This window comes from Suncus etruscus, chromosome 3, assembly GCF_024139225.1.
Source record: "Suncus etruscus isolate mSunEtr1 chromosome 3, mSunEtr1.pri.cur, whole genome shotgun sequence".
NCBI lineage: Eukaryota > Metazoa > Chordata > Mammalia > Eulipotyphla > Soricidae > Suncus > Suncus etruscus.
In genome coordinates this window covers 17,737,708-17,762,437 of record NC_064850.1, presented here as the reverse complement: position 1 = coordinate 17,762,437, position 24,730 = coordinate 17,737,708, and the positions used below count along the sequence as shown (strand labels likewise).

Sequence of the window (24,730 nt, the reverse complement as noted above, 5' to 3'; positions counted from 1 at the left end):
CCCAGAATATGTGTCAATATATGACTTGACCATTCCTAAGACAGGAAGCAAAATTGGGCACTGATGACCTGGTGCCCTCCCAGTTTACACCCCAGTCATGGGCTGTGCCCCCTGGAGCCTGAAAGAAGCAGGGAAGCATAGGAGAAACACTTTCTCTGAGGGAAAGTTTCCCAAAGAATCAGAGACCAAGTAGGAGATTTTAGAGTTGGGCAGGGTGGCCTGGGGGAGATTTCTGGTTTCACGTCGCTCACTGCTGACAGACAGTCTTGCTTTGGGCTCCACAAGCCTTGGTGGTGGCAGAGAGAGCCGTAAGTCTTTCAGCCTACTGCTTTGCCTTTGGATTTTCCAGAACTTTCTTGTAAGTTCCTGGGATTCCTCCAACCTAGGACAGTTACACATTCCTCACTTGACAACTGTTTCTTCTACAGATGAATGAAATCACCCCATGGATGATTTCGATGTTTCTAGGTCTAGGCTGGATTTCAATTTGGGGTGGTGCATTTAAATTTCCTCCACTTCACCTTAACTTTTTTGACCAATTTCAAATCTGCAGAAAAACTTAAGGGAAAGTATATCTATTCGCTTCTTACTTAGACTTCCCAATTAACATTTGCCACATTGGCTATATCAGTTTCCATTATATATAAATTTACACATATACCTATATGTTATGCTATATACTGTGGAAAAAAGTTTTTCCCTTCTCTTGCTCTTCTCTTCTCTTGCTTTAATTAGTGCAAAGTGGGCAGGAGAGGGACTGGAGAGATAGTATAGCAGTTAGGGTGCTTGCTTTGCAAGAGTAATGCTGATGTAGTAACACTCAAGTGCAGGCCATACTCCCATTCAAGCAGTTCTATACTGACTTTTTGCATAAAGCTGAAGATAAATGGGGTCATTGGATTGGACAGGGGGTTTTGCAGAGCTGGTGTTAAGAGAAAAGCTGGGTGTGTCCTGATAATGTTGGATTTTTGGGGGAGCTTGAGATTAGAGGATGAGAAAAGTCGGGATTTCCCAGAATTTCTGACCTCAGCTTTGACTTCCCACCAGATCCAGACCAAGACTGTGGCCCAGTGTGTGGAGTTTTATTACACCTATAAGAAGCAGGTGAAGATTGGCCGAAATGGGACTCTAACCTTCGGGGATGTGGATACAAGTGAAGAGAAGACAGCTCAAGAAGAGGTTGAAGTAGATATTAAGGTGAGCCCCTTCCCCGTATAGCTGCTGGGAGCCTGAACTGGGTCAAGGACCAGGGCTGAACTAGGAGCGTAAGAGACCCTGGAGGGTGAAGGAAGGTGGAGTTTCTGAGAGCCCCAAGGAGCTGATGATGTCTGGGCTCTGGCCCTTGGGTGTGTGATTTCTCTCTGTAATACCAGTGTTGTGTCAATAATACACTGGGGATTTTTCATAATCCTGGCACCAGACCAACTTACTGTCTGTCTCTCTTGTAACACTGTTCGCCAAACTTATATCAACCTTGATATCTGAATATAAGGTTTGGGATCCCTTATATCTCAAACTTATATCACCTTTGTGAAATCTGCTGCATCTGCTTCTACCACCTGCCACCATTACTTTTTTGGTCATGTCCATTTGCCACTCATACTTAATCTTTTTTTTTTTCTTTCAATCAGCTCATTTTCGTACTCATACAGCAAGACATGTCTATCACAATCTTAAGTAGAAAATTGGTATTATGGGCCCGGAGAGATAGCACAGCGGTGTTTGCCTTGCAAGCAGCCGATCCAGGACCAAAGGTGGTTGGTTTGAATCCCGGTGTCCCATATGGTCCCCCGTGCCTGCCAGGAGCTATTTCTGAGCAGAGAGCCAGGAGTAACCCCTGAGCACAGCTGGGTGTGATCCAAAAAACCAAAAAAAAAAAAAAAAAAAAAAAAAAGAAAATCGGTATTATTTGTCCTAGAAGGTACTGGTTAAGGTATTTAAACCAAATGCGGAATATTATTCAATTCTAGTTAGATACTCCTATGTGGCAAGACTCTCAGACTGAGGCTGACCTCAGTCTGAGATAGGAGAAGTATGAAAGATACATGAATACCAACTTGAGATCTGACCCCAACATAAATAGGATAGAAAGAGATCTGAAAGAAGTTATTTAATTCTCTATGTCTCTAATTAACATCCTCTGGGAATTTCATGTCCACATGGGGTGAGATGCTGCTGTGAGGCAGGGAGGGCTCTGGTCCTATCATGCAGATAGAAAGGGTGGAGAGAGAAAAATTCTAACAGGGATGAGAGCATTAGGACAGCAGGTAGGTCCTCTCTTACACAAGGCTAACCCAGGTTCTGTATCCATTCAGCACCACATATGGTCCTCTGAGCTGAGTAAGCCCTGAGCAGTCAAGTGTGGTCCCCAAAACAAAACAACAAAATCAAGAGTTAAACGTTACAAAGAGTCTCTAGAATTGGAGCTCGAGGCTGCTGCCCCTGCCTTGGTAGTCTAGTGCTCTGTCTTGGCAGAGAGTCCCCTGGATTTAAGACACTCTCATCTCTCATGCCAACTGGGCTGGGGGGAAGACGCAGGAAGCCACGCTGGGCAGGTGGAGCAGGTACCGTGGAATGGGACGGAGCTCTAGGCTCACAATCCTTGTTCTTGTCCCTCTAGACTTCTCAGAAGTTCCCAAGGGTGCCTCCTCCCAGAAGAGAATTCCCAAGCGAAGAGAGGCTGGAGCTCAAGAGGGAAGTAAAGGAGACCAGGAAGGAGGGGGTGGAGGAGGTGCCAGAGCACCAGGAAAAGGGGGAACAGGAAGAGGGGAGAGAGCGGAGCCGGCGAGCAGCGGCTGTCAAGGCCACACAGACACTACAGGCCAATGAGTCGGTAAGTGTGACTTGGGAGCCCAGCGCCCAGAGAAGGGCCCTGTGGTGCGGGAGGGAGGGCAGAGCAGGACCCATGATATTTTAATAGCAAGAAATCCCTAATGCACTTATCTTGCAAACTGGCTAACTCCGTGTTAGCTCGTGTGATGGGTTCTATTATCATTCCTATTTTACAGATGAGAAAATGGGGGCACGAGACAAGACAGGTGCTAGCTAGCCTCTGCTGTTACTTTTAACACTAGGTTGTGTCTGATTCTGAGACTTGGGCAAAGGTGCTATTGAAAACCTCGATGTGCAGAGTATTAGGGGGATGTCCATAATCTGGGCTCAGTCAAGGCTCCCTGCTGAGGGCTTCTTTATTACCTGACCAGAGGTTCTGAAAGACCCAGAATGCATGTTGTCTGCAAAGTATCCTCATGTTCATTTCTCATTGATGCCTCTTAATAACCTTGTTTAGGTTTTAGATCCCGCACTTTGCAATCAGAATAAACTGTTTCAGTCACACAGAGAGATTTGCTGGGCACATACCTTGGGTCCTCAGACTCATAGTACAGTGCTCCGCAGATCACATCACAGGCCAGGAAACAAGACATACTGGCCAGAACTGGTCCTTGTCGGGGAGAGTCCCCCTACACTACAGGGATCTGTTAGGAACTCCATCAGGCTACTCTAGTTTGTGTCACATTTGCAGACGTGCAGATCACCCTCATGAGCACCACACACATCAGTTGGTTTCATTCTTGGTTGTGCTCTGCATGTTCCTTCCATGGGTCCTGTTAGTCTCTCTTCTTGAGTGGGTCAACCCACCACCCTTGCCTAGCTCTTCTTTTGGCCCTGGGGGTGGAAGCGTATTCCCTAATCTGAAGTCCATTTTGCCAGCCCCAGAAACACCACCTGTCCAGATCTGTTCCGGGTATTCTGTTTTCTGCTCTCACCAGCTTGCTGCCTGCACATCTGTCCCTTCTGCTACACAGAATTTCCTGGGATCAGGAGTCACCATTGGCCAACTCTTATATATCCAGTTCCAAACACATCACACAAAGACTTGTACCTTCATGGAATGAGATCTGACTGGATTAAATGGCCAGATATATATGTTCCCCTATATGTTGTCATTAATCAGACACTAGGAACCCCCCCCCCTTCATTCACTGAGAGATTTGGCAGCAACTAGGCTGTCCCACAAGATGGCTGCACCCCACAAATGTGGTTGGAAGGACCAAGCCAGGGAGGCAAGGCTGGAGTGATAGGGACCCTCTGTACCCAAGACTCCAGAATTCAAGTTTCTTCCTCTGCCCTTTCTCAACTCTCCTCTTTGATCCTTTCCTAGGCCAGTGACATCCTTATCCTCCGAAGCCACGAGCCTAATGCCCCTGGGGCTGCGGATTTCCAGCCCTCTGAGAAGCCAAAGGGGGGACCAGGGAAGACACGAAGGTCACTACCTTTTTCAGAAAAGAAGAAAAAAGCAGAGACATTTAATAACACCCAGAATCAGGAGAACATGTCATTCCCTTGTAAAAAATGTGGCAGGTAAGTCAGCAGGCCTGGGTTGCCATGGAGACTAAGGAGGAAGCCTTGCTTGAAGGGGAGAAGCCTTGTTTCGCAGAGAAGAAGGCTTTTGCTTTCTCATTGGCCCAGAGGGTTTCTAGGGCCTGAAGTCATTGGGTAACTTGGGAAAGAAGGAACATGGTGTTGAATTCTTTCCTCTAGTTGAAGGGTGGGATGGGTCGTGTGCCAGGAACTAGTTAGGAAAGTTTTAGGCGTCTCTACTATGTGCATGTCTATGCAAACACACACACACACACACACACACACACACACACAAGCTTTGGAGGGTTCCTCCATAGTTGTCCTACAGGAACTAACATGCATAGGGTGGGGCCGGAGCTATAGCATAGCAGTAGGGCACTTGCCTTGCGTGTTGCCTACCTGGGATCGACCTGGGTTCGATTCCCGGTATCCCATATGGTCCCCTGAGCGCAGAGTCAGGAGTAACCCCTGAGCGCAGCCAGGTGTGACTGAAAAACCAAAACAAACAAACAAACAAAACATGCATAAGGCCCCAGCCAGGAAGCTAACTATTTACTTGACCATGCTTTGCTGCCTACAGGGTATTCTACAAGGTGAAGAGCCGCAGCGCGCACATGAAGAGCCATGCCGAGCAGGAAAAGAAGGCAGCAGCCCTCTTGCAGCAAGAGAAAGAGGCTGCTGCTGCCGCTGCTGCTGCAGCAGCCACCACAGCCAGTGCCTCCCCGTTGCAGCCCACCCTGCGGGAGGAGAGTGCAGGCGAGAGGGGCTAAGACCAGGACAGAAGCCTCTCCCTGGGTGCCCTGCACCCAAGGTTTGTCAGCACCATGGGACCTGCAGAAAGCATCAGAAGAGAACACATGGACTTTTCTCTTAAAAAAAAAAAAAAAGACAATAAAATAAACAGCTTTTTTTATTTATCAAGGCCCAGGAGCAGTGATAAAGGGCAGCAGGATCCAGTTCTCTTTGCATTTGACCTGTCAGAAGTTTGTCTTCATGCTTTCTCGGAACTGTGAGCATCCCTGCTTGCTGGGGCTGCCCCTCAGGAGGGCATCCAGCCCCCCCTGCTGCTGCCTCACGTGCTAGGACTTCTGCAAACCTCTCTCCTTCTCTGGTCTGCCTTTTCTGGGTCGATATGGCGACCCAAGCACAAGCGCACCCCGTTCTTAGCATTAGCCTCTCCTCCCTGGTGAACTGCAAAGACCGCAGGCCCTGCCTGCCCCAACCCCAGAATGAAAGAAACTCTCTCAGGTTTGTGGGGCCTCCTGCTCTGAGAGGGTTCAGCCTGGCACGTGTTCACTGCATAAACATGTCCAGGTCTAAGCTGCTCCGGAAACCCTCCTCCTTGGAAATGGGGCTGTCAGAGGCCTGCGGAGACAGAGGACAAGATGTTTCTGCTGCTTGCTGGTAACTCTCCTGGGGTTGAGATTTTTTTTTCTGTGCTGTCTGGGGAGAGGGAAAGTGAACTCCTCTGAAGTGCTCAACCTGCTGGAGGGGCCTTTCAGATAATGGAAGCTTCATGCCTAGGCTTGAGGAGGAGAGCTAGGCCCTTGCTGCTTTCCACCTGTTTGCCAAATACTTTGGGGTCCTGGAGACCTCAAAGGGAGTTTAGCCCAGGCCCTGCTGTGCGCTTCCTGGTGCCACTTCCTGTCTGCCTCCTGCTCTCAGTAGCTGCCACCTAACCTCACCTGGTCCACTGCTGATTGCTGCAGCTGAGCCCCACCCGACCCTTTTCTGCATGCTGGAGATTTTCTGAATCCTTCCCTGGGAGGAGGAGGTCTCCTCACCAGGTGGGACAGGAGCCTCCATTCCTTGTGTTATTTGGGAGCTATTTATTTATTCTTAATATTTAATTTTTTTTTAACATCCTCTCAGGGACCAGGGGCCTCCTGCTTTCCAGAGGCCCAAGTGCATTTATCCCCCCAGACCAGGCACCTTGTCATTTGCTTCCTTTTCCCACCCATTCCCTGTTCCCAAGGCCCTATGGTCCCTTGGCTTGTTGCTCTGGAAGCTCTGCCACTAGGAACAATAGTAGCCCTGAGAAAGAGGTGTAGAGGTGGATTTGCAGGAACCTGGATGGGGGCTGTTAGAGACACTTTCTCAGCTTCTTTCTCTCCCATCTGTGATTTCACATGGCCCAAAAGGAAATGGCTAGAAGCCAGAAATCTGGGTTTGTTTCTGCTTTGAAGGATCCATATTTAATGTGGAGTTAATGTCAAAGGTTCTGGAAGGTTCTAGAGGCCTCTGCTTTTGCCAGCCCATGGGAAGACTGATGACTGTCCTGATACAGTACTCTGGTTGCGCAAAAAATAAATAAATAAATAAATAAATAAAAATAATAATAAAGATTAAGTGAATGCAAGGACAGGTCAGCATGATAGAAAGAAATGTTCCTTTCTCAAAATTCCACATGAATTGGCCTAAACTAGGGACTTGTCAGGAGCTGGGATTAGGAAGGAATCTGTACTCAAACTTTGCTATCAGGAATTTGTCAGCATTCATTTACACATCACTCTCCTCCCACAAGACCCACCCTTGCCCCCTGCTATGGGAGGAACAAAATTCTTTCCCCTGCCTCCTGGGTGGCCATGCAGATCTCCAACTTCCCGTTCATTTCTCCTAGTGCTACTCCAAACTCACTGTCTGGAGGTTGCTAACACCCTGGACCCTCAAGCAGGAGGAGGGTAGCACATTTAGGCTCTCTTCTAAAGCATCTGTAATATGAGTGCCTTTACAGCTTAGCCCCAAAGTGCCACTTAGGTTTCCCAAGTTTTTTTTCTTTTTTTCTTTTCTATTTAAATGGTATTCCGTTTCAGGCCCTTTATGGACTTGTGGTAACAGAAACTTGCAACTGACTCTTCTCTTCCAGGCTTGCAGAGACCAGACTGGGTGAATCAGAGGATCCTTCTCTTGGTCCCACCAGACAGACACCTTATTTTAGAAGGGTTTGTGCTCGAGGGCAGATTGTTAGCCTAGACCCAGTGTGTGAGTTCTAATGTTTCACCAGCTGATGTGATGATAATGGCTGAGGGAGGGGAGGACTTGGCATGAGTTAGTGCAACCAGAGAGGTGGGCATAGATAGACCATTTATGGTGCTTTCTTCCTGGGAACAGAGTTCCTCTGCTTGTCTGTCTGTTCCTTCTGTTCAGAACTGTCGCTTTAAGAAATTAGATGCCAAACACCGCCAGCTTTTGTATGTCCTCCCACTCCTCATATCTCCCAGTCTCCATCTACACTCAGATAAGGGCATGAAATTAACCCAGTGCCTGTGTTCCAGACCTTTCCAGAGGTCTCTGACCCACCCAAGGAGATGTGCTTCAACACTGCACTGTTCTCCATGCCTTCAGCAGTCCCCCCTTTCCACAGCTAAGGTACACCCCCATCCCTTCTGCCACCCCATCACTGCCCCTGACACAGAGGGTCTTGTGCTGCTTATGTCTAAAGGGATTCCCCCATATCTAACTGCCTCAGTGACCTAACCTCTTTCTTCTCACGTGTCAGATGTTATTAAGATGAAGGCCTCATCTGTTTCAAAAGTTTTCCCTGGGGCTCAGGTTTCTCAGATGGTATTTATTACCAGAATGGCAAGCCTAACTCTTTAGGCTTGTAGGAAGAATGACTATTTTTATAAAACAATTGTATGTCCTTCTATTCTGTGTTAAGATTTGCCTCTTCCCGTTCCCAGCTGTTTCCCCTTTTCCTCATTCGTCTTTGAGTTGAAGGCCTTGGAGGGGGACAGAGCACAGCAACTGTCTGGACAGTGTAATTATTGTACAGTTATTTTAATAGCATTTAAATAAGTATATTTCTTTAATTTTGAAAAATCAGACACTGCCTTTTGTGTGTTTGCTGCCTGTGGCACCCCCTTTTTTAAAAGACTGTTACATAGTAAGATGGTGTACATATATACATATATAAATATTACCTCCTTTGCTGTACAGTTGTGATAGACCAGATTTTATTTTTTGTGTGCTTTTTATAAAAAAAAATAATACACTAAAGAAACTCTTGCTGATGTGATTGTAATGTACCTGTGTAACTTATTTACTTTTGGATGTTCTTCTGTATCTTTAAACCTTTTATTAAATAAGGTTTTAAAAAGTCAAGAGTTGAGTGCTTTGTGCTTGGAGGGACATGGTTCACTATCTGCAATGGTTTAAAGTTAAGCCTTGTTTGGCAATACAAGACATTTTAATTTTTGTGTGTATCTATAATTCTTATACATTTTTATATCTTTTGGAGCCATACCCATTTGCTGGGTTGGTTACTCCTGGTGTCTCAGGGTTACTCCTGGAATCTCAGGGTGCCACGAATTAAACTGGTCTGCTATGAGCAAGGCAAGCAGGCTTATGACTCTACAGGATATTTTGAACCGTATGGATTTTGTTTTAGCTCCTTGTCAATTTTGCTAGGGCAGGGGCAGTAATCCAATAGTGTTTGCCTGACTGCATAGCTTATTGATTAGATGGAGGATCTTTTTATTTTTACAAAACTGTTGGCCTTTTCAACTCCATCCCGTTGACAGCATGCTTCCAACATTTTCCTTTGGCAAGAATGAATGTGGGGGTGCAGATCCTGTGGCCTGGGGTGGGGGAGCTTTGGGGCACGATTAGATCAAATATGCCTGGATATTTGGATATCAAATATGATATCTCAAATTCACTCGAATTATTTTTTGTTGCTATTGTGGGGGGCCACACCGACGACGTTCAGGGGATTTTACTCCTGGCTCTGCACTCAGGAATTCTCTTTGCTTGAGAGATGCAGAGGCTGGAAGCCAGGTTGCATGCAAAACAAACGCCCTATTCGCTGTGCTATAGCTCGGGACCCCCGAATTATATTTTAAATACGATATTTCTTTTACAACTCTGAAAAAAAAAAAAAAGGTGACGCGCCCACAGAGTCTGGCTTTGCACCATGGCAACCACTGCTCAGACTCCCCACAGGCTGCCAGAGCGACGAATCTCGCGTCATCCGGGACACGGTTGCCGTGGCGACGGTCTGACGCCAACTCGGGGGCGGGGCTAACAGAGGCGCCGACCAATCGCGAAGCTGGCCACGCCCTTGCGGCGGACGCGAGATTCCCGCCGTTCCCCGGGGAGTCTCACCAGCTGGCGCGCTGCGTCGCGGACGCCTCAGTTTTCCTCCTGCGCATGCGCTCTCCCTGCTGCCTGCCGCCTTTCCTCAGGAGCATCGCCGCGACCGGAAGCTCCTCACAGACCGCCTTTTCCTCAGGAGGCCGCAGGGTCCTCGTCAACCCAGCAGCTTCTTCTCGCCCGCAATGGCCCCCCGAAACAGCGAACCTCACGCCCACGGCTTCCTTAGCCTCTGGGGCTCCTGCCTCAGGCCCTCTAGTCAGCTCTGCTCTGGTGCAGCAGCGACCCCGACTCGCCCCCCTGCAAGTGGAGAAAGAACTTCGGCCTCGGACCAGAGCAGAATTGGGGTGTCGTTGACTTGTGCTCACCTCAAGTTTGCCTCTGTCAGGCATTTTGGGGTGCATGAAGAGGAGGGCGTGCCTGGCCTAATTCTAGGCCCCAGGACGCCTGGAGCCTCCAGACGAAGCATCCTGTGGAACTGGGGTTCAAGGAAGCTGAAGAAATAAAAGGCCATGGCACTTCTGGAAGACTGGTGCAGGGGCATGGATGTGAACCCCCAGAGAGCTCCCCTGGTCTGGGGGATTCCTGCAAACTGTGACGATGCTGACATCCGAGAGAACCTCCAAATGGCCATGCCCCAAGTGTCCTTTAGAGTGCTTGGGAGAATGTTCTGGAGAGAACAGAATGCCAAGGCCGCCTTGTTAGGGCCCACGGGTGCTGTCGATTATGCCACCCCCCCCCCGAGATGCCAGGGGAAGGAGGGGTCTGGAAGGCCGTCTTTAAGCCCCCACTTCAGATGATGAGTGTTGCAAGTCAGCCCCTGAAGAGGTTGACTGATGGAGGGATGGAGGATGAGGTCTTTCCCCTTCAGTTTGGAGCACGCGTCTGCCACCCTGTCCACCCAAGGGTTCTGAGGTGAAACGGCAGGTAAACAGCTCACAGACAGACAGGCTTGTGGAAATGTTAGCTTTATTCGGTAGACAAGACTAAAGTCCAAAGCCTCAGCAAAAAAAAAAAAAAAAAAAGCCCCTCCCCTTCCACAGACCCTTGTTTTTATCCCCCAGAATCAGGTACCACCCAATGATGGGATCTGATACCAACCAATGGTGGAAGCAGAATCAGGTACTACCCTAGGGTGGGGGCAGAATGCCAGGTCACACCCTAGGGTAGGGTACAATCACCAATCAGGTTAGGGTGAGTAACATAGTAATCCCCTAAAATATTTACATACACAACAATGAGTTTTTAGAAAGGTTGCATCTCTTTCTGGCAAGAGAGGGCTGGATGGTGCAAAATTTCACTCGAGTGCTAGGGTTCCAGAAAACCTGTGCAACCCCAGGCTCAGATAGGCCAGCCAGGATGCTAAACTACATTTTGGATAATGTCATTCAACCCCTAGTTTAGTTCATCTGGTACAAGAAGCTGACGCTGTTCTCCAAGAGGGACAACCCCAGGCCTGGGGAGGAGATCCTCCATCCTTGGTTGGAGTACATGCATCAAGTCCTAGAGAGGACGTGTCCGACGTGGAGAAGAGGCGGAGGCTGATGGAGAGTCTTCGTGGTCCAGCCACGGATGTCATCCCAATCTTGAAGACCAACAAGCCTTCGATAACCACGGCCGAATGCCTAAAAGCTCTTGAGCAAGTGTTTGGGAGCGTGGAGAACTCTGGGGATGGGCAGATCAGATGTCTTAACACTTACCAGAATCCTGTAGAAATGTTATCCGCTTATGTCCTTCGTCTGGAGCCCCTGCTGCAAAAGGTGGTGGAGAAGGGGGCCATAGATAAAGACGACGTGAACCAAGCCCGCCTGGAGCAGGTCATTGGTGGGGCCATCAGAAGTGGAGCCATCCGAAGGCAGCTGTGGTTGACAGGGGCTGCAGAAAAACCAGCCCCTAACTTCTTCCAGTTGCTGGTGCAGATTTGAGAGCAAGAAGCTAAAGTCGAGGAAGAGAAGGCTGAGGCCTTGTTTCTGCAATTAGGCCTGAAGGGACACTTGAGTCCTGCACAAATGGGGCTTTTTGTACAGGCTTAACATCACAGCTGTCTGTCTCTGCTGCCTTACAGCTGTCTCAGTCACATAAGAACGTGTTGGATTGCACCTTATTTTACCTAAAACAAAATTAACCCCAGGTTTCTTTGTATCTGCTTGTTTACAACTTGGTTTCACCCAAAACAAAGATTGTCTTACTTGTAAACCTAGGTGGGTTTACTACCCCACCGAGGAGTGATCTCTGTACTCAATAAAACAAAACAAAACAAAACAAAAACAGTAGTCTGGCAAGGCAGCGAGCTCCAGGGAGAAGACTGCCTGACTACACATGTTTCATCATCAGCTTGGTCTGGATTATTTCTTGTGTAACCCTGATTCAGACTCATTCACCTGGGCTTGGAGATATGGTGTGTGGGGTAATGTTTTCTGAGAAAGGGGACTCAGGCTTCTTTAGTCAAGTCAAATTCATAGAATGAATAATGCAAGTCTCACTTGCTCAGGTGCACGTTAGTGGCATTAGCTATAGCACCATGTAAAGGCTTCAGTGCAAACTGTCATTGTGGCGAAACACATGAACCAGTGATACTGTCCATTGAGGTAATTACATGTTGAGATGTTTAAAGCAATGCCTAGCTAACACAGGAAGTGCTTGGTGAAAATATAAGCTGTTCCATTATTAATCCTGTGAATTTTTTGGTTCTTTATTTCTGATTTATATTAATGGAAATGTTACTACTTTCATTGGCTCCTTCCTCTTTCTTGTGCCTCAGAAGGGATGGGGTGCTTAGGAAGGTGGCTCAAGTGGTAGAGCACATCCCTATCCTATTAGCACAGGCTGTGCCCCCCTGATGGGAACATCACAGAATGTGGTTCTCACAACCATCACTGAACACTGAACAGATGAAAAACCCAAGGTCAGGTTACTCTAAACTGTACATTGGGTGCCTGTCAGCCACCCTTTATCCTGTACACTTCTAGAAGTAAAGAGAAGAAGTGGTCAAGAAACAGCAACTGGCTGTCTCTGGAAGTACTTTCTAGGTCCTTAATTATTTGAAATGGTACCAAATGAGTCTCTGAGAGTTATGTACTTGGGAGAGGTTATCACTGGTTACTACACTGAAAACATTCAGCCATACAGCAGTATCTCTCTCTTTTTCATTTACATACACAAGTTGTGTGTATGTAATTCAACAGTGTGGAACAAGTTCCCTAACTTTTGAATTTCTTTATATTGAGAAGCCTTGGAAATTCACATAGTAAGCTAAAATATGGCCTGTTAACAAACAAAAACATACAAACTAATTTTTTGTATAAAATAACACAGTTTATTACTATTTTAAAACAAGTCTCACAAAATAACATTCAAAAACTCAACATTTCTAAATAATTTAACACAAGTTTAGTCATAAAGTCATGCTACAAAATTCTTGCATATAAAAGATTATTACCAAAGTATTAATGGATGTTAAAATGTTTTCTGAAGAATGGAGTTGGTTCTAAAAGACAGAATCTGGAATGATGCTCCTGATCATTATGAGAGGAGTAGCTGGCTATATGTGTATTTTTGACAGCTATCAACTCGTTTGTCTTTTAATAGGATTTATCCCTCCATGCAGTAGCACATTAGAGGCAGGTACCCTGCTATGTGAAAAAGCAATGAATTTCCCACCCAAGAAACATTAACTACAACTTGATTTTTCCAACACGTAAGTCTGTTTTTGTTCATTTCTTTGTTTTTTTGGTTACACCCATTTCTGTGCTTAGGCATCACTTCCAGCTGTGCTAGAGGACCTTGCAGTGACAGTGCTGAACCTGGGCCATAGCACGCAAAGAACATGCTCAGCCCTTTGAGCTATCTCTCAGGCCTCAATTTTGTTTTTAAAATGTAGGCTGGGAAAGGAAACCTCTGAACAGGAGGATTCATTGCTCAGAGGAATGACATGGAAAATGATCAGGTCAGGAAACTGGGAAATTCTGACTCTGTCAACAGGTAAACTACTGCTTCTATAGGCTTAGACTGAGCAAGGACAATATTTAATTCTAATTTCCACAAGCAGGTGAGGTATTTACCTATTTGGCCTTTAGGTTATTTTCACCAACATCCAGTTCATAATTTTAAAGTGCAAAGCTACTGAAAAATAGTTCTCTCTTCCTTATTCCCTTGTTAAATTTGCTAATTCATAATTTGGTTGGCTGATTCCCCTCTAATCTGCCCAATATGGGAAATTATTAGAATCCAGTTATGATTTCTCCAAGTATTGAGTGAAAAGTTATCATAGGTCAGGAAATGTAAGACTCAGTTTCATTTTCTTTTCAGTTTTCTTTCTTGACAGTCATTTGTTTATATAAATCAAGAATAGACTTAGAGATATGGGAATCAAGTTCCTTGATCTTTTAAAGCCTATCCCTCAACATTTTTTTTACTGTACCAAAATTCTGACTTTACCAAAAAAATTCATACTATAAAACTAAAACATGGTCAAGTTGGTGGAATCAGAATCACCTACTCTATCTTGAATCTTGTTTCATATTTAGTTATTTAAAGACACATTAATAGCCCCAATAAAGAAGATGTGTATCAAAGGAATTCATTTCTGGTAAAGAATATTTTTTTGTTTTTTGTTTTTAGGCCACATCCAGTGATGCTCAGGGGTTACTCCTGGCTATGCAGTCAGAAATCGCTTCTGGCTTGGGAGACCATATGGGACTCAGGGATCGAACTGAGGTCCGTTCTGGATCAGCCATGTGAAAGGCAAATGCCCTACCGCTGTGCTATAGCTCTGGCCTGGTAAAGAATGTTTTTAAGTTTAGAGATAAATACAATGTATATACTCTGTGAACTGAATGTTAAAAGCTTGAAACCACTAATTATAATCAGTATTTGGACAGTTTCCCAGTTTTTTAAAGCAAATGTGAAATCAGACATTTTAAGAACCTAACCTTTACCAATTTAGTCCTAAGAAGATTCTAGGTAACACACACATAAACAACCTTCAACTATTTATATATCATCAATTCTAAGAAAATAGTTAAGATTCAATTCCATTTTCTTCTCTTTATTCTACCTCAGACCAATGTAGGTATGTCATTAGAAGCTGAATCTATTCAAGTCAGAATCTCTCTTTCCACACAAATCAACTTTAAATAAATATTTATACCACCTCCAAGTTTTTATTCACCTTTGTAGACTGGATTTACTAACTGTACCAAGCTATTGACCTATAACCACATATTCTTCAGATCATATCCCAAATCAATGTCTATCCTGCAAAATTGCTTAACGGATTTCCAAAATTTATAGTTATGTTTCTGTATTTAATGTCTGACATGGCCTGACTTACTAGATATTTAAAGAATGATAATCCATTTCCTAGTCTCAAAATGCTAACCTTAGTTTAGACACAAAAATCTATCATAAGTTGGACTCTGTTGATAGAGAGGTAAGTTAATAATCACTGTCCTAAGGTAAAAAGAAATTCTAAGAAATAAAAGTTGATCAATAATAATAATAATAATAATAATAATAATAATAATAATAATAAAAGGTGAACCTTCCAGTCCTGAGTTTCTAATGTTAAGTGAAAAGTATTAAAATGAAGTTTATAGGGGCTGGAGTGATAGCACAGTGGTAAGGCATTTGCCTTCCACAAGACCATCCTGGGATGGACTGGGGTTTGATTCCTGGCATCCCATATGGTCCCCTGAGCCTGCCAGGAGTGATTTCTGAGCACAGAGCCAGGAGTAACCCGTGAGCACTGTTGGGTATGACCCCCCAAAAGAATTTTACCCAAAAAAGGGGGAAAATACCAGGGGTCACTTCCTTTTACCCAGGATTAGGGCAAATCAGGTGACATAAAAGCTACAGAAAAGAAAACCTGTCCTGGACATTGGAATACTGATAAATAGTACAGGTCCTTATCAGGGATGAATCTGACCCAACTCTGCCTCAAGTGGTACAACGCAGTATCTTAAGACACTTGATTGCAACAATTGGACAGAGGGTTCTAAGGCATTTAGCTACAAGAAGCTAGAGGAGTGTTAAACATCTTCTAACACACAGGACAGCTCTTAACACCAATGTATAAGCAACCCAAAGTTGAGAAACTGGTTTAAAGAAACAACTCTCTTAGACAGAATACAGAGAGTACAAAAACCCTTTCAAGGCCTGGCCAGCTCATACACGAAGGGCAGAAGTGATGATAATACAGCAGGTAGGGTACTTGCTTTGTATGTGGCAGGCACAGGTTCGATCACCAGCACCTCATATGGCCTCTGAGCTAGTCAGGTCTAATCCCTGAGTGTTGACCCAGAAGTAACCCCTGAGCACTACTGGGCAAAACAAAAATAGAGTATAAACAAATTTACTGTTAGAATCAAATGTAGTCATGCAGAGATTACTCCTGCCTCTGCATCAGGAATCACTCCTGGTGGGACTCAGGGAACCAAAATGGGGTCCAGGGATTGAACTCTGGTTGGACATGTATAAAGCAAGCCCCTATCTTCTGTACTATCTATCTCTCTGGCTCCTTCATACTCAATCCTCCAACTCCAACTTCCAAATACATTAATTCTGACTTTAATTCTGTGAAAGTAAGATACATAGAAGTGATTCCCTTTATTGAACAGCACACAATATGAAATTTATATTACATGGTTAGAGAAAAGCACCTTACTGTTCTCTGAGCACTACCAGTGATTAAGAAACAAGAAGAAACAGAAAATTCATTTCTATATTATATACTTCAAATAAAACCAAACACCAACACTCTAAGCCATTTATATATAAATTCAATATGAAGTTATTCATCTCTATTATATTCATTTCTGTGGTAACTTTTTTTTTTTTTTTGGTTTTTGGGTCACACCCGGCAGTGCTCAGGGGTTATTCCTGGCTCCAGGCTCAGAAATTGCTCCTGGCAGGTACGGGGGACCATATGGGGCGCCGGGATTCGAACCAATGACCTCCTGCATGAAAGGCAAACGCCTTACCTCCATGCTATCTCTCCGGCCCCTCTGTGGTAACTTTTAGGGGAAAAAAATCTATCCTTGCACAGCAATATGGCATCAAGCCTGTCTACTGGATGAAGTGCCAGTTACAAGTAGAGAAAATCACCTTCCCTCTTTGCTTGTAGGCTCTAAACATCATCAAAGGAATGAAGCTCATTGCCTCGAGTTCACAAAAGAAATGACCAAAGGTTTAAAGTGTATAAACTGACATTGAGTAGATTTCTTCCAACCAGATAACAAGAACTAGAAGGAAGCAGAAAAGGTATTGGATTAATTTTTCCTTCTTTGTGTTTAGAATTGATTGTCAAAGCAGTGGTCGCTTTTGATCAAAGTGACTTGTAGAAACCGTATCATTCCTACTTAAATGGCAGCTGAACACTTTTGAAACTCAGGATGACCTATGGATCACTTTTTAAAAAATGTGTCTCCCTCTGACCGATTTATACAAGAAAACAAGGATGAGGGAATTAACAGTCTGGTTGAGGGATTAGGCACATTTATTGAGGGCCTCTGACTTCTCTTCCATAATCAGTGATTTCATCCATGGCACTAGAAATTTCATCTGGTTACTGACTATCTTATCCTGCAGTTTCCAGAAATAACACCTTTCTTCTATGATAAATTCTAAACTTCAAATCCAACTATTTATTTGCAAAATTTTTCCCAACTCTGGGGCTTGAACTCAGGGCCTCATGCTTGAATACTTAAGTCTTGTCTCCATCCATTTCTTTGTCATTTTTAGGTTAAGTCACCTACAGAGTTTCACAGAGGAGGCAATCTTCACAAATATTGTCTTTTTCCTGACATTTCATAAGTCATACATCTCTTCCCCTCAATAATCACTTACAAAATTCCTTTTAAGAGCTTTCTTTGTACTTTCCTAAAAATAGTTTCTGAAATACTAAATTTTATTTGTTGAAAGGTACCAAATCTAGTTGCTGAACTCTATACTTGGGGGCAGGTCACACCTACTGATGTTCAGGGGCTACTACTCCTAGACCACCTGGCATTGCCAGGAATTGAACTGGAGTCGACTGCATGCAAGTTAAGTACCTTAACCCTTATTATCAGGCCCCATGGATGCTAAATTCTATATTCTTATTTTTAAAAATAACACTTCTTCCAATATTAGTGACAATAGACCAAAATTACTGAGGTGAATTTTGACATAATTGAAAAATCAACATTTAAGTTAGACATTGTGTTTATATATATTTATGTATATACATATGTATATATATTTCCTTATAGAACACATAAGGAAGTATAAACCAGAATGTTTATAAGATCAGTCCTACAGGTGTAACATGACCACAGTGTTATAGGAATGATTGTGATAAGTCATTTTAACCACTGACCTGACTCACAGAATGACTGATTGACATGATAACTTGAGTGGCTGCTGTATGTGAATACAACCTAAATTCCAGCTGACAATGCACATATTTTTTTTTAAAAAACAAGTATAACATAGATTATAGTTACATGGCCTCCAAAATATCAGCTTTCTCTTTTTCGCCTGTCATTTCCAATTGGATTTGGAATTTTGTTCTGAACTGCTTCTATAAACTCTTCCTGTCATCATGTTGCCTTCTGAGCCAAAATCATGACCTATTTGTGCTTCTGAGTCATAAAAATATGAACCTCCAATGAAGATGGTTCGTAGATTCAACTGTAAGTTTTCTTAAATGCCCAGCCTAAAGAACTATGCAAACTGAACAAAGAACCACACTTGTTCATTATTAATACTTCTAGAAAGGTTATGGTACATGGGTCACACAGTACACAGCTGGAACTAAAGACAATTTTGAAGTTTCTAAAAAGAGGACTAGAATATACAAAATTAGTGCCATCATTCTGGAGGAGAATCACTAGGTTAAGAATATGGGAAAACCAGGGGGAAAAGGAGCAACGACAGATACTTGAAGAACTGTTTGCCCCACACAACATCTTTAAAATAAACAACCATATAAAACTTATCTATTGTTCGTATGACATTTAAATAAGTTAACACAAAATGTAAAATATGGTGTTAGTTTTCTTCTTCCTCTTCTTCCTTAATTACTGGAGTACCTAAAATGAAAAAAAAAATCTGGTCAGTCTCAATATACTGTTAAAATATCTCAGTTAAAAAAAAGAGTTTCTGGGCTAGAGCAATAGCATAATGATAGAGCACTTGCCTTGCCAGCACAGACCTAGATTCAATCCCCAGTATCCCATATGATCCCCTGAGCCTGCCAGGAGTGATTTCTGAGTGCAGAGCCAGGAGTAACCCCTGAATGCTACTGGGTGTAGCCCAATCCCCAAAAAGTTTCTTATTAACCCAAGAAGTACTAAAATGCAGTAAAGTACTAATAATATGGTCTCATAGAACACTTTTTATTTTCAAAATATCCAAAAGATCTCTCAGAAGAATTACCAAGTAGATTAACATAAAAACTTATGAATACTCAGTTCTTAATCTAAAATAAGAACTTCAAGTAAAAATGCCCACAAGTACCAGGCCAAAATAAATAAATAAATAAATAAATAAATAAATAAATAAATAAATAAGGTCCCATTATACCCTAGAAATTTGGCCTATGTTAAACACACATTCTTCATTTCCATAGTATGCAACTCCAGTGTTGCTAGAAATATGAATTTTTAAGCTAACTTTCCTAAATTTTGAACAGTGGGAATAAATTACAAAGAAACAAAGAGAAAACAAAAGCCATAAGCTCTCACTGAGCCCTGCCACTTTATACCTACCCATAATTTGACTCCAACTGTGCTTTCCTTGTTGGGACAGGGTTCCAAACAATGTTCCAGGGGTCTTGGTGATAACCAACTTGACTAAATGGTTCAATGCAAGGGCCTAATGATACGGTATGATAGTTTCTGAAACACTAAATTTTATTTGTTGAAAGGTACCAAATCTAGTTGCTGAACTCTATACTTGATTTAAGGGGGTAGGGGGGGTGCTCAGGGGCCTCCAGAGTTATACTCAGAAATTCTAGGGGGTCATATGGTATCAGAGATAAACTTGAGTCTGTCCATATAACTCCTGCACTATCTCTACAACCTCCAATTACTCCATCTCTCTGTGTGTTGTTGGGCAGGGAAGTGAGTGGGGACAGCCACACCTACTGGTGCTCACGGGTTGATCCTGGTTCTGTACTCAGCGGTCACTTCTGGCAGACGTGGAACCATAGGGAATACTGTGGATCAAACTCTGATCAAACTCCTGCTGTAATGCCTCTCTGATCCCCAACTGACTTTCAGTCAGTCCCTCTACTGAAGATCAATTCACTGTCTTCCAAACTCATTTTGCACATGCCTCTGAATCTAATGTTGGCTAGCGTAGTTCTTCATATTGGAATGCCTTCATGTCTCTTCTTCCTCCTCTTTTTTTTTTTGGGGGGGGGGGGAGGTATACCCAGCAGTGCTCAGGGATTACTCTTGGCTCTGTATTTGGGAATCATTCCCAGCAATGCTAGGGGGACCATAATGGGATGTCGAGGATGAAATCCAGGTTGGCTGTGGTGTGCAAGGTAAATGCCCTACCACTGTACTATCTCGCCAGCCTTATCTCCTCTTTCTTTCTCCTAACCAACTTCAGAGTCTCTTGAACTTTCCTAAATGAACATGAAATGTGTTCTTTATTTCAGTAAGCTTCCGTTTGTCAGAAAAGTGAAAAAAAAATTGGCTGTATTTTGTTGTTGTTGACTGAAGCCAGAGTCTCATGTATGAAAGGTGAGCACTCAGCAAAGTGCTCCAGCCCTATCTGAAAGAACAAATGTAGCTGCTTGTTTCCATTTTGGAAGTACGGGGGGGGGGGGGGGGGGGGGAGGGAGGGGGGGAACGCATGAACTGGGGCCATACCCAGCAATGTTCAGGGAAGTGCTCAGAATTGACCACAGGCAGTATTCAGGTGGCCATATATAATTTTCAGGTTTCATAGGTGTATATATATATATATATATATCAAATATTTAAAATCATACACTTTGTAAATATGTGCTCTATTTATAAGTCAATTATACCTCATCAAGCTCTTTTGTAAAAGTGAGGGGTAGGAAAGAACCACTTAAGACCTTTTACAGCAAGATTCTCAACTGGAGAACAGGCGAATACATATCAGAGTCACTGCAAGACTTGCCAAGCGACATAAACTTCAGAGAGATCCCAAAGAGAAGGAATTGGAAGGTGAGGAAGGGAAGTAGTATTGAAGGGCAAGGAAGCCTGAATCTAAATATCTAGGTCCTTTTCTTTTTTTTATGTGATGATTAGCAATGAGTAGGTAATAAAAAAAAGGGAAACTATGCATTTGATATATGTTATGATGGTTGTGGTGGTGGTAATGATGATGATGAGTATCTTCATATAGCTAGATGTTACTGATTTGTTTCCTAAAATTATTTTCCTTTTGGGCTGGAGTGATTTGTAGTACAGTGGGTAGGGCTCTTTGATTGCCAGCAATCCTGAGCCAACTGGTCACCTGAGCCTGCCAGGACTGATCCCTGAGTGCAGAGTCAGTAGTAAGCCCTGAGCACCATGAGTGTGCCTCCTCACCTACCCCAAACTCCTTTAATTTCCATTTCAATCAAATAAGCTAAAAGGTTATGTCTCATTGCCTGAAGGACAGTGAGGAAAGCAGACCACACTATCAGATTACTAAAACAATGTTCGTGAGAAAATGCAGAATAATGTGGCAAAGGAGGGGGCAGTGACAGCTGCAGTGTGGAAGAAGAGCAGGAAGTCTGCGGGAACTCAGGTACACTGGCCTGGCTCTCTCCTAGGGATGGCACCGCTGTATGGAGTAAGTTCAGAGACACCTCATAATTTCCAGTTTTTAGTTATAGAAAAAAATGGTTTGGTGAGATTAATTAACCAGTACAGTAATAAAAAATGCTATTAAGTGGTAGAAGTGGGACTTAAATCCAGTCAGACAAGATTATCAACTGACACTGACAGCTATCTTAGACCAGGAAGATAGGATGGCAGGATAGGAAGACACAGGAGGATCAAGATTCTACAATTAGATCCAATGGCAAAAAAGCAGCTGCTTACAATTTATTACTAATTATTTTGCAAACTAATACCTTTGTTTTGTCTTGTTTAATTTTGGGGACACACCTGTCAGCACTCAGGGTCACTCCTGGCTCTGCACTCAGAAATCACTCCCAGCAGGCTCAGGGGACATATGGGCTGCTGGGAGTTGAACCCAGATCAGCATGTGCAAGGCAAACGCTCTACCTTCTGTGCTATTGCTCCGGCCCTAAACTAATACCTTTGTGACCTAATCATAAACTTATTTTCTAAGATTTTGGTCCAAAAATGACTTCATATCAGCCTAAATATACAAGGCATTCATCTCACCCTGGTTTAAAGCTGGGCCATTATATTTCCCGTGGACAAAAAAAAAAAAAAAAAAAAAAAAAGAGGCTTTGAAAATTAGAAACAACTTTTAAAAATCATTTTCTTAATTTTGACCTTTTCCATAATTCCAGGTGACAGATTCAATTCTACACCTAGAAAATCTTTCCCGACTGGCTCAGAGTCACTCACCATCTAGCTTTTTCAGTCTGGGCACTCTCTTTGAGGCCTCTTCAATCCAGTTCCCCTCAGCAGAATGTTTCTCTTCCAAGGGATTGCCCACAAACACCAGATCTTCCAAGCATGGCAATTCAGCCAACTTTATAAATTCAGCTACAAGTACAAAAAAATATATATATTTCATATGTAAAATCAAGTTTTACTATTTTAACTTGTGGGGGTCAAATTCCATGGTCACTCGCCCTCAGTTTGTGACTGTTTAGGATAATTAGTTATTTAAGATTTTGAAGGGAGGGAAGTTATACCACATGTAGTCATTTTCTGAAGATATTATGAAAAGAGAGGGAAAAATAAGACGTACCTCTTCTATCTTCATGCTAGCCTACGGATAGGATAGAAGAGGAAATGAAGTTCAGAATCAAAAAGAACAATCAGTGTCAGTGACAGTTTTCTCTAGGCTGCACTGTTTTCAAGCCTATATTGTAGAACTTAGCACACAGTTTCATAATTATGAGCTCATACACTAAGCTTTCCCCATTAAGGTGTGAACTCCCTGAGGGTAGGAAGTGTCCAGTTCAACCTGTACAAGAGCCTGGTATCATTCATTCAGAGCACCCAGCACATAAAAAAAGTAAAGCAATATAGATATAAGATAAGTTAACTAGCTAAAAATGATTAAATTTGGGCTGGGAAGATAGTTGGGATTTGTTGTTGTTGTTTGCCACATCTGTATATTTTTCAGCTCAGGGCTCACGGGGCTAATCCAGGCCAGGGATCAAACCCAGCGTCATACATGCAGTACAAGCATACTAGCCCTTGGAGCTATCTTTCTGCTCCTGGGAGGTAACTTACTGATAGAGTATATGATTTAGACCCAAAAAGTTAATAAATTTATAATTATTCTTTTCTGCCTATGGATAGTAATTTTGTTCATGTTTATCAGGATTTAGTCAATAACAATCATTCCAAGTAAGTATTTAAATGTAAATTTCAATCATTTAGCTGAAATATTGCAAACTCTTACAGCTATTTCTCTTTGGTTTTTGAAAGAAAATACACTGTGTTCATCTTGTTCCCTTATTTTCTATAAGCAGGAAGTAGAAGGTTGCAAAGAACTAGCCTCAACTTACCCCATTCTTTCACCAGGTTATTAGACATGTAGAGAATCTTTAATTTCTTCATTACATGGATTCCTTTCAACTTCTCAATAAAATTGTAGGAGATCCACAGTTCTTCTAAAGTATCTCCGACAGCTTCCTGGAGAAAAAAAAAAAGGATTTACATGCCTATTTAAGCTTTTCCTTTAGCCTCCTTCCTTATAAACATAAAGACAATTGCCTTTGAAATGAACTGAGACCAGCCTGTCCACTGTTGGAGAATTGAAAACTGTTGGGAGAGTTTCCCTCATTAGAAAATAATTCTTATTCTCTTCAAATTGATTTGAACTAAGAAGATACTGAAATCACCAAGAGGGGAAATAAAAGCATTAATTTATCCCTTTTATTGAATGGAGGTATAATTTTCACATTGCTTCCATAAACATTATATTTGATCTTTAGCACATTTAAGGTAGGAAAAAAGGTTATCTGAAATCTATTGTAGACTTTTCCTTCTAAGGTCATAATGCTATTAATGTAGATCTAGGTCTAAATCTCAGGGTTTTAGGAAAGGCACTTGCCTTGCTTGATCCCAGACACCCCATATGGTCACCCAAGCCCACTATGTGTGATCCCTGAAGGTAAAGCCAGGAGTAAGCCCTAAGCACAGCTAGGGCCCAAAACCAAAAAATTAAATTAAAAATTAAAGGAAAGGGGCCAGAGAGATAGCATGAAGGTATGGCATTTGCCTTGCATGCAGAAGGACAGTGGTTTGAATCTCGGCATCCCATATGGTTCCCTGAGCCTGCCAGGAGCGATTTCTTTTTTTTTTTTTTTTTGGTTTTTGGGCCACACCCGTTTGACGCTCAAGGGTTACTCCTGGCTATGTGCTCAGAAATCGCCCCTGGCTTGGGGGGACCATATGGGACGCCGGGGGATCGAACTGCGGTCCGTTCCTTGGTAGCGCTTACAAGGCAGACACCTTATCTCTAGCGCCACCTTCCCGGCCCCCAGGAGCGATTTCTGAGCGTAGGGCCAGGAGTAACCCCTGAGTGCTGTCAAGTGTGACCCAAAACCCCCCAAAAAAACAAACAAAAAAAATTTTTTCAGTGTTATTACTATCCTCCCACTATCCCTATTTATCATGGAAATCTTTAAAAAATAACAAGTTTTTTTTAATTCCCTCCCTGTTATTTATTCTCTAACTTTAATTTATGTTTATTTTGTGTGGGATCTCATTTCCTTTTTTTCTTTGCTCAGTTAGGCTACGCCATGTGACACTCAGGGTTACTCCTGGCTCTGCACTGAGAAATCGCTCCTGGCTCGGGGGACTCTATGGGACGCTGGGGGATCGAACCACAGTCTGTCCAGGGTTAGCACATGCAAGGCAGACACCTTACCTAGCTTGCGGCTTGAGCCACCACACTGGCCCCCTATGACAAATAATTTTTATAGAAATTTTCCAGATGCCTACCCAGATGATTCTATTTTTAGCATTGTCCTATCAGATCTGTCCATCTATTCTCAACCCACCAATGTATTTTTGAGCTATAAACTAATTTTTAAACCACAGTCATTAGAGTATAAATATTCTACCATGCTGACTTAAATGCTAGATATAATCAACATTTTTCCTTCTTT

The 24,730-nt window shown here is 43.1% G+C and overlaps 3 protein-coding genes across 3 annotated transcripts in view; 2 read left to right on the top strand and 1 right to left on the bottom strand.

The window, feature by feature from the left end:
* Positions 1-6,414, top strand: part of MIDEAS (mitotic deacetylase associated SANT domain protein) — a 45,375-nt gene extending 38,961 nt beyond the window's left edge. The window contains exons 10-13 of the mRNA XM_049770322.1: positions 1,048-1,197; positions 2,621-2,833; positions 4,163-4,362; positions 4,943-6,414. Of these exons, the coding sequence (XP_049626279.1) occupies positions 1,048-1,197; positions 2,621-2,833; positions 4,163-4,362; positions 4,943-5,132 (753 nt within the window). The 3' untranslated portion in view covers positions 5,133-6,414. The remainder of the gene's footprint in view (positions 1-1,047; positions 1,198-2,620; positions 2,834-4,162; positions 4,363-4,942) is intronic.
* A 3,462-nt stretch (positions 6,415-9,876) lies between these two features.
* On the top strand, positions 9,877-11,489 carry PNMA1 (PNMA family member 1). The gene is given in 4 exon segments (XM_049770282.1): positions 9,877-10,188; positions 10,191-10,261; positions 10,699-10,963; positions 10,966-11,489. Coding segments are annotated over 4 exon segments (1,080 nt in total). The 5' UTR covers positions 9,877-9,968.
* A 6,167-nt stretch (positions 11,490-17,656) lies between these two features.
* Positions 17,657-24,730, bottom strand: part of DNAL1 (dynein axonemal light chain 1) — a 50,622-nt gene continuing 43,548 nt past the window's right edge. The window contains exons 6-8 of the mRNA XM_049770499.1: positions 23,123-23,249; positions 22,005-22,145; positions 17,657-18,527 (exon numbers count right to left, since the gene is read on the bottom strand). Coding sequence (XP_049626456.1) covers positions 18,487-18,527; positions 22,005-22,145; positions 23,123-23,249 — 309 coding nt within the window. The 3' untranslated portion in view covers positions 17,657-18,486. The remainder of the gene's footprint in view (positions 18,528-22,004; positions 22,146-23,122; positions 23,250-24,730) is intronic.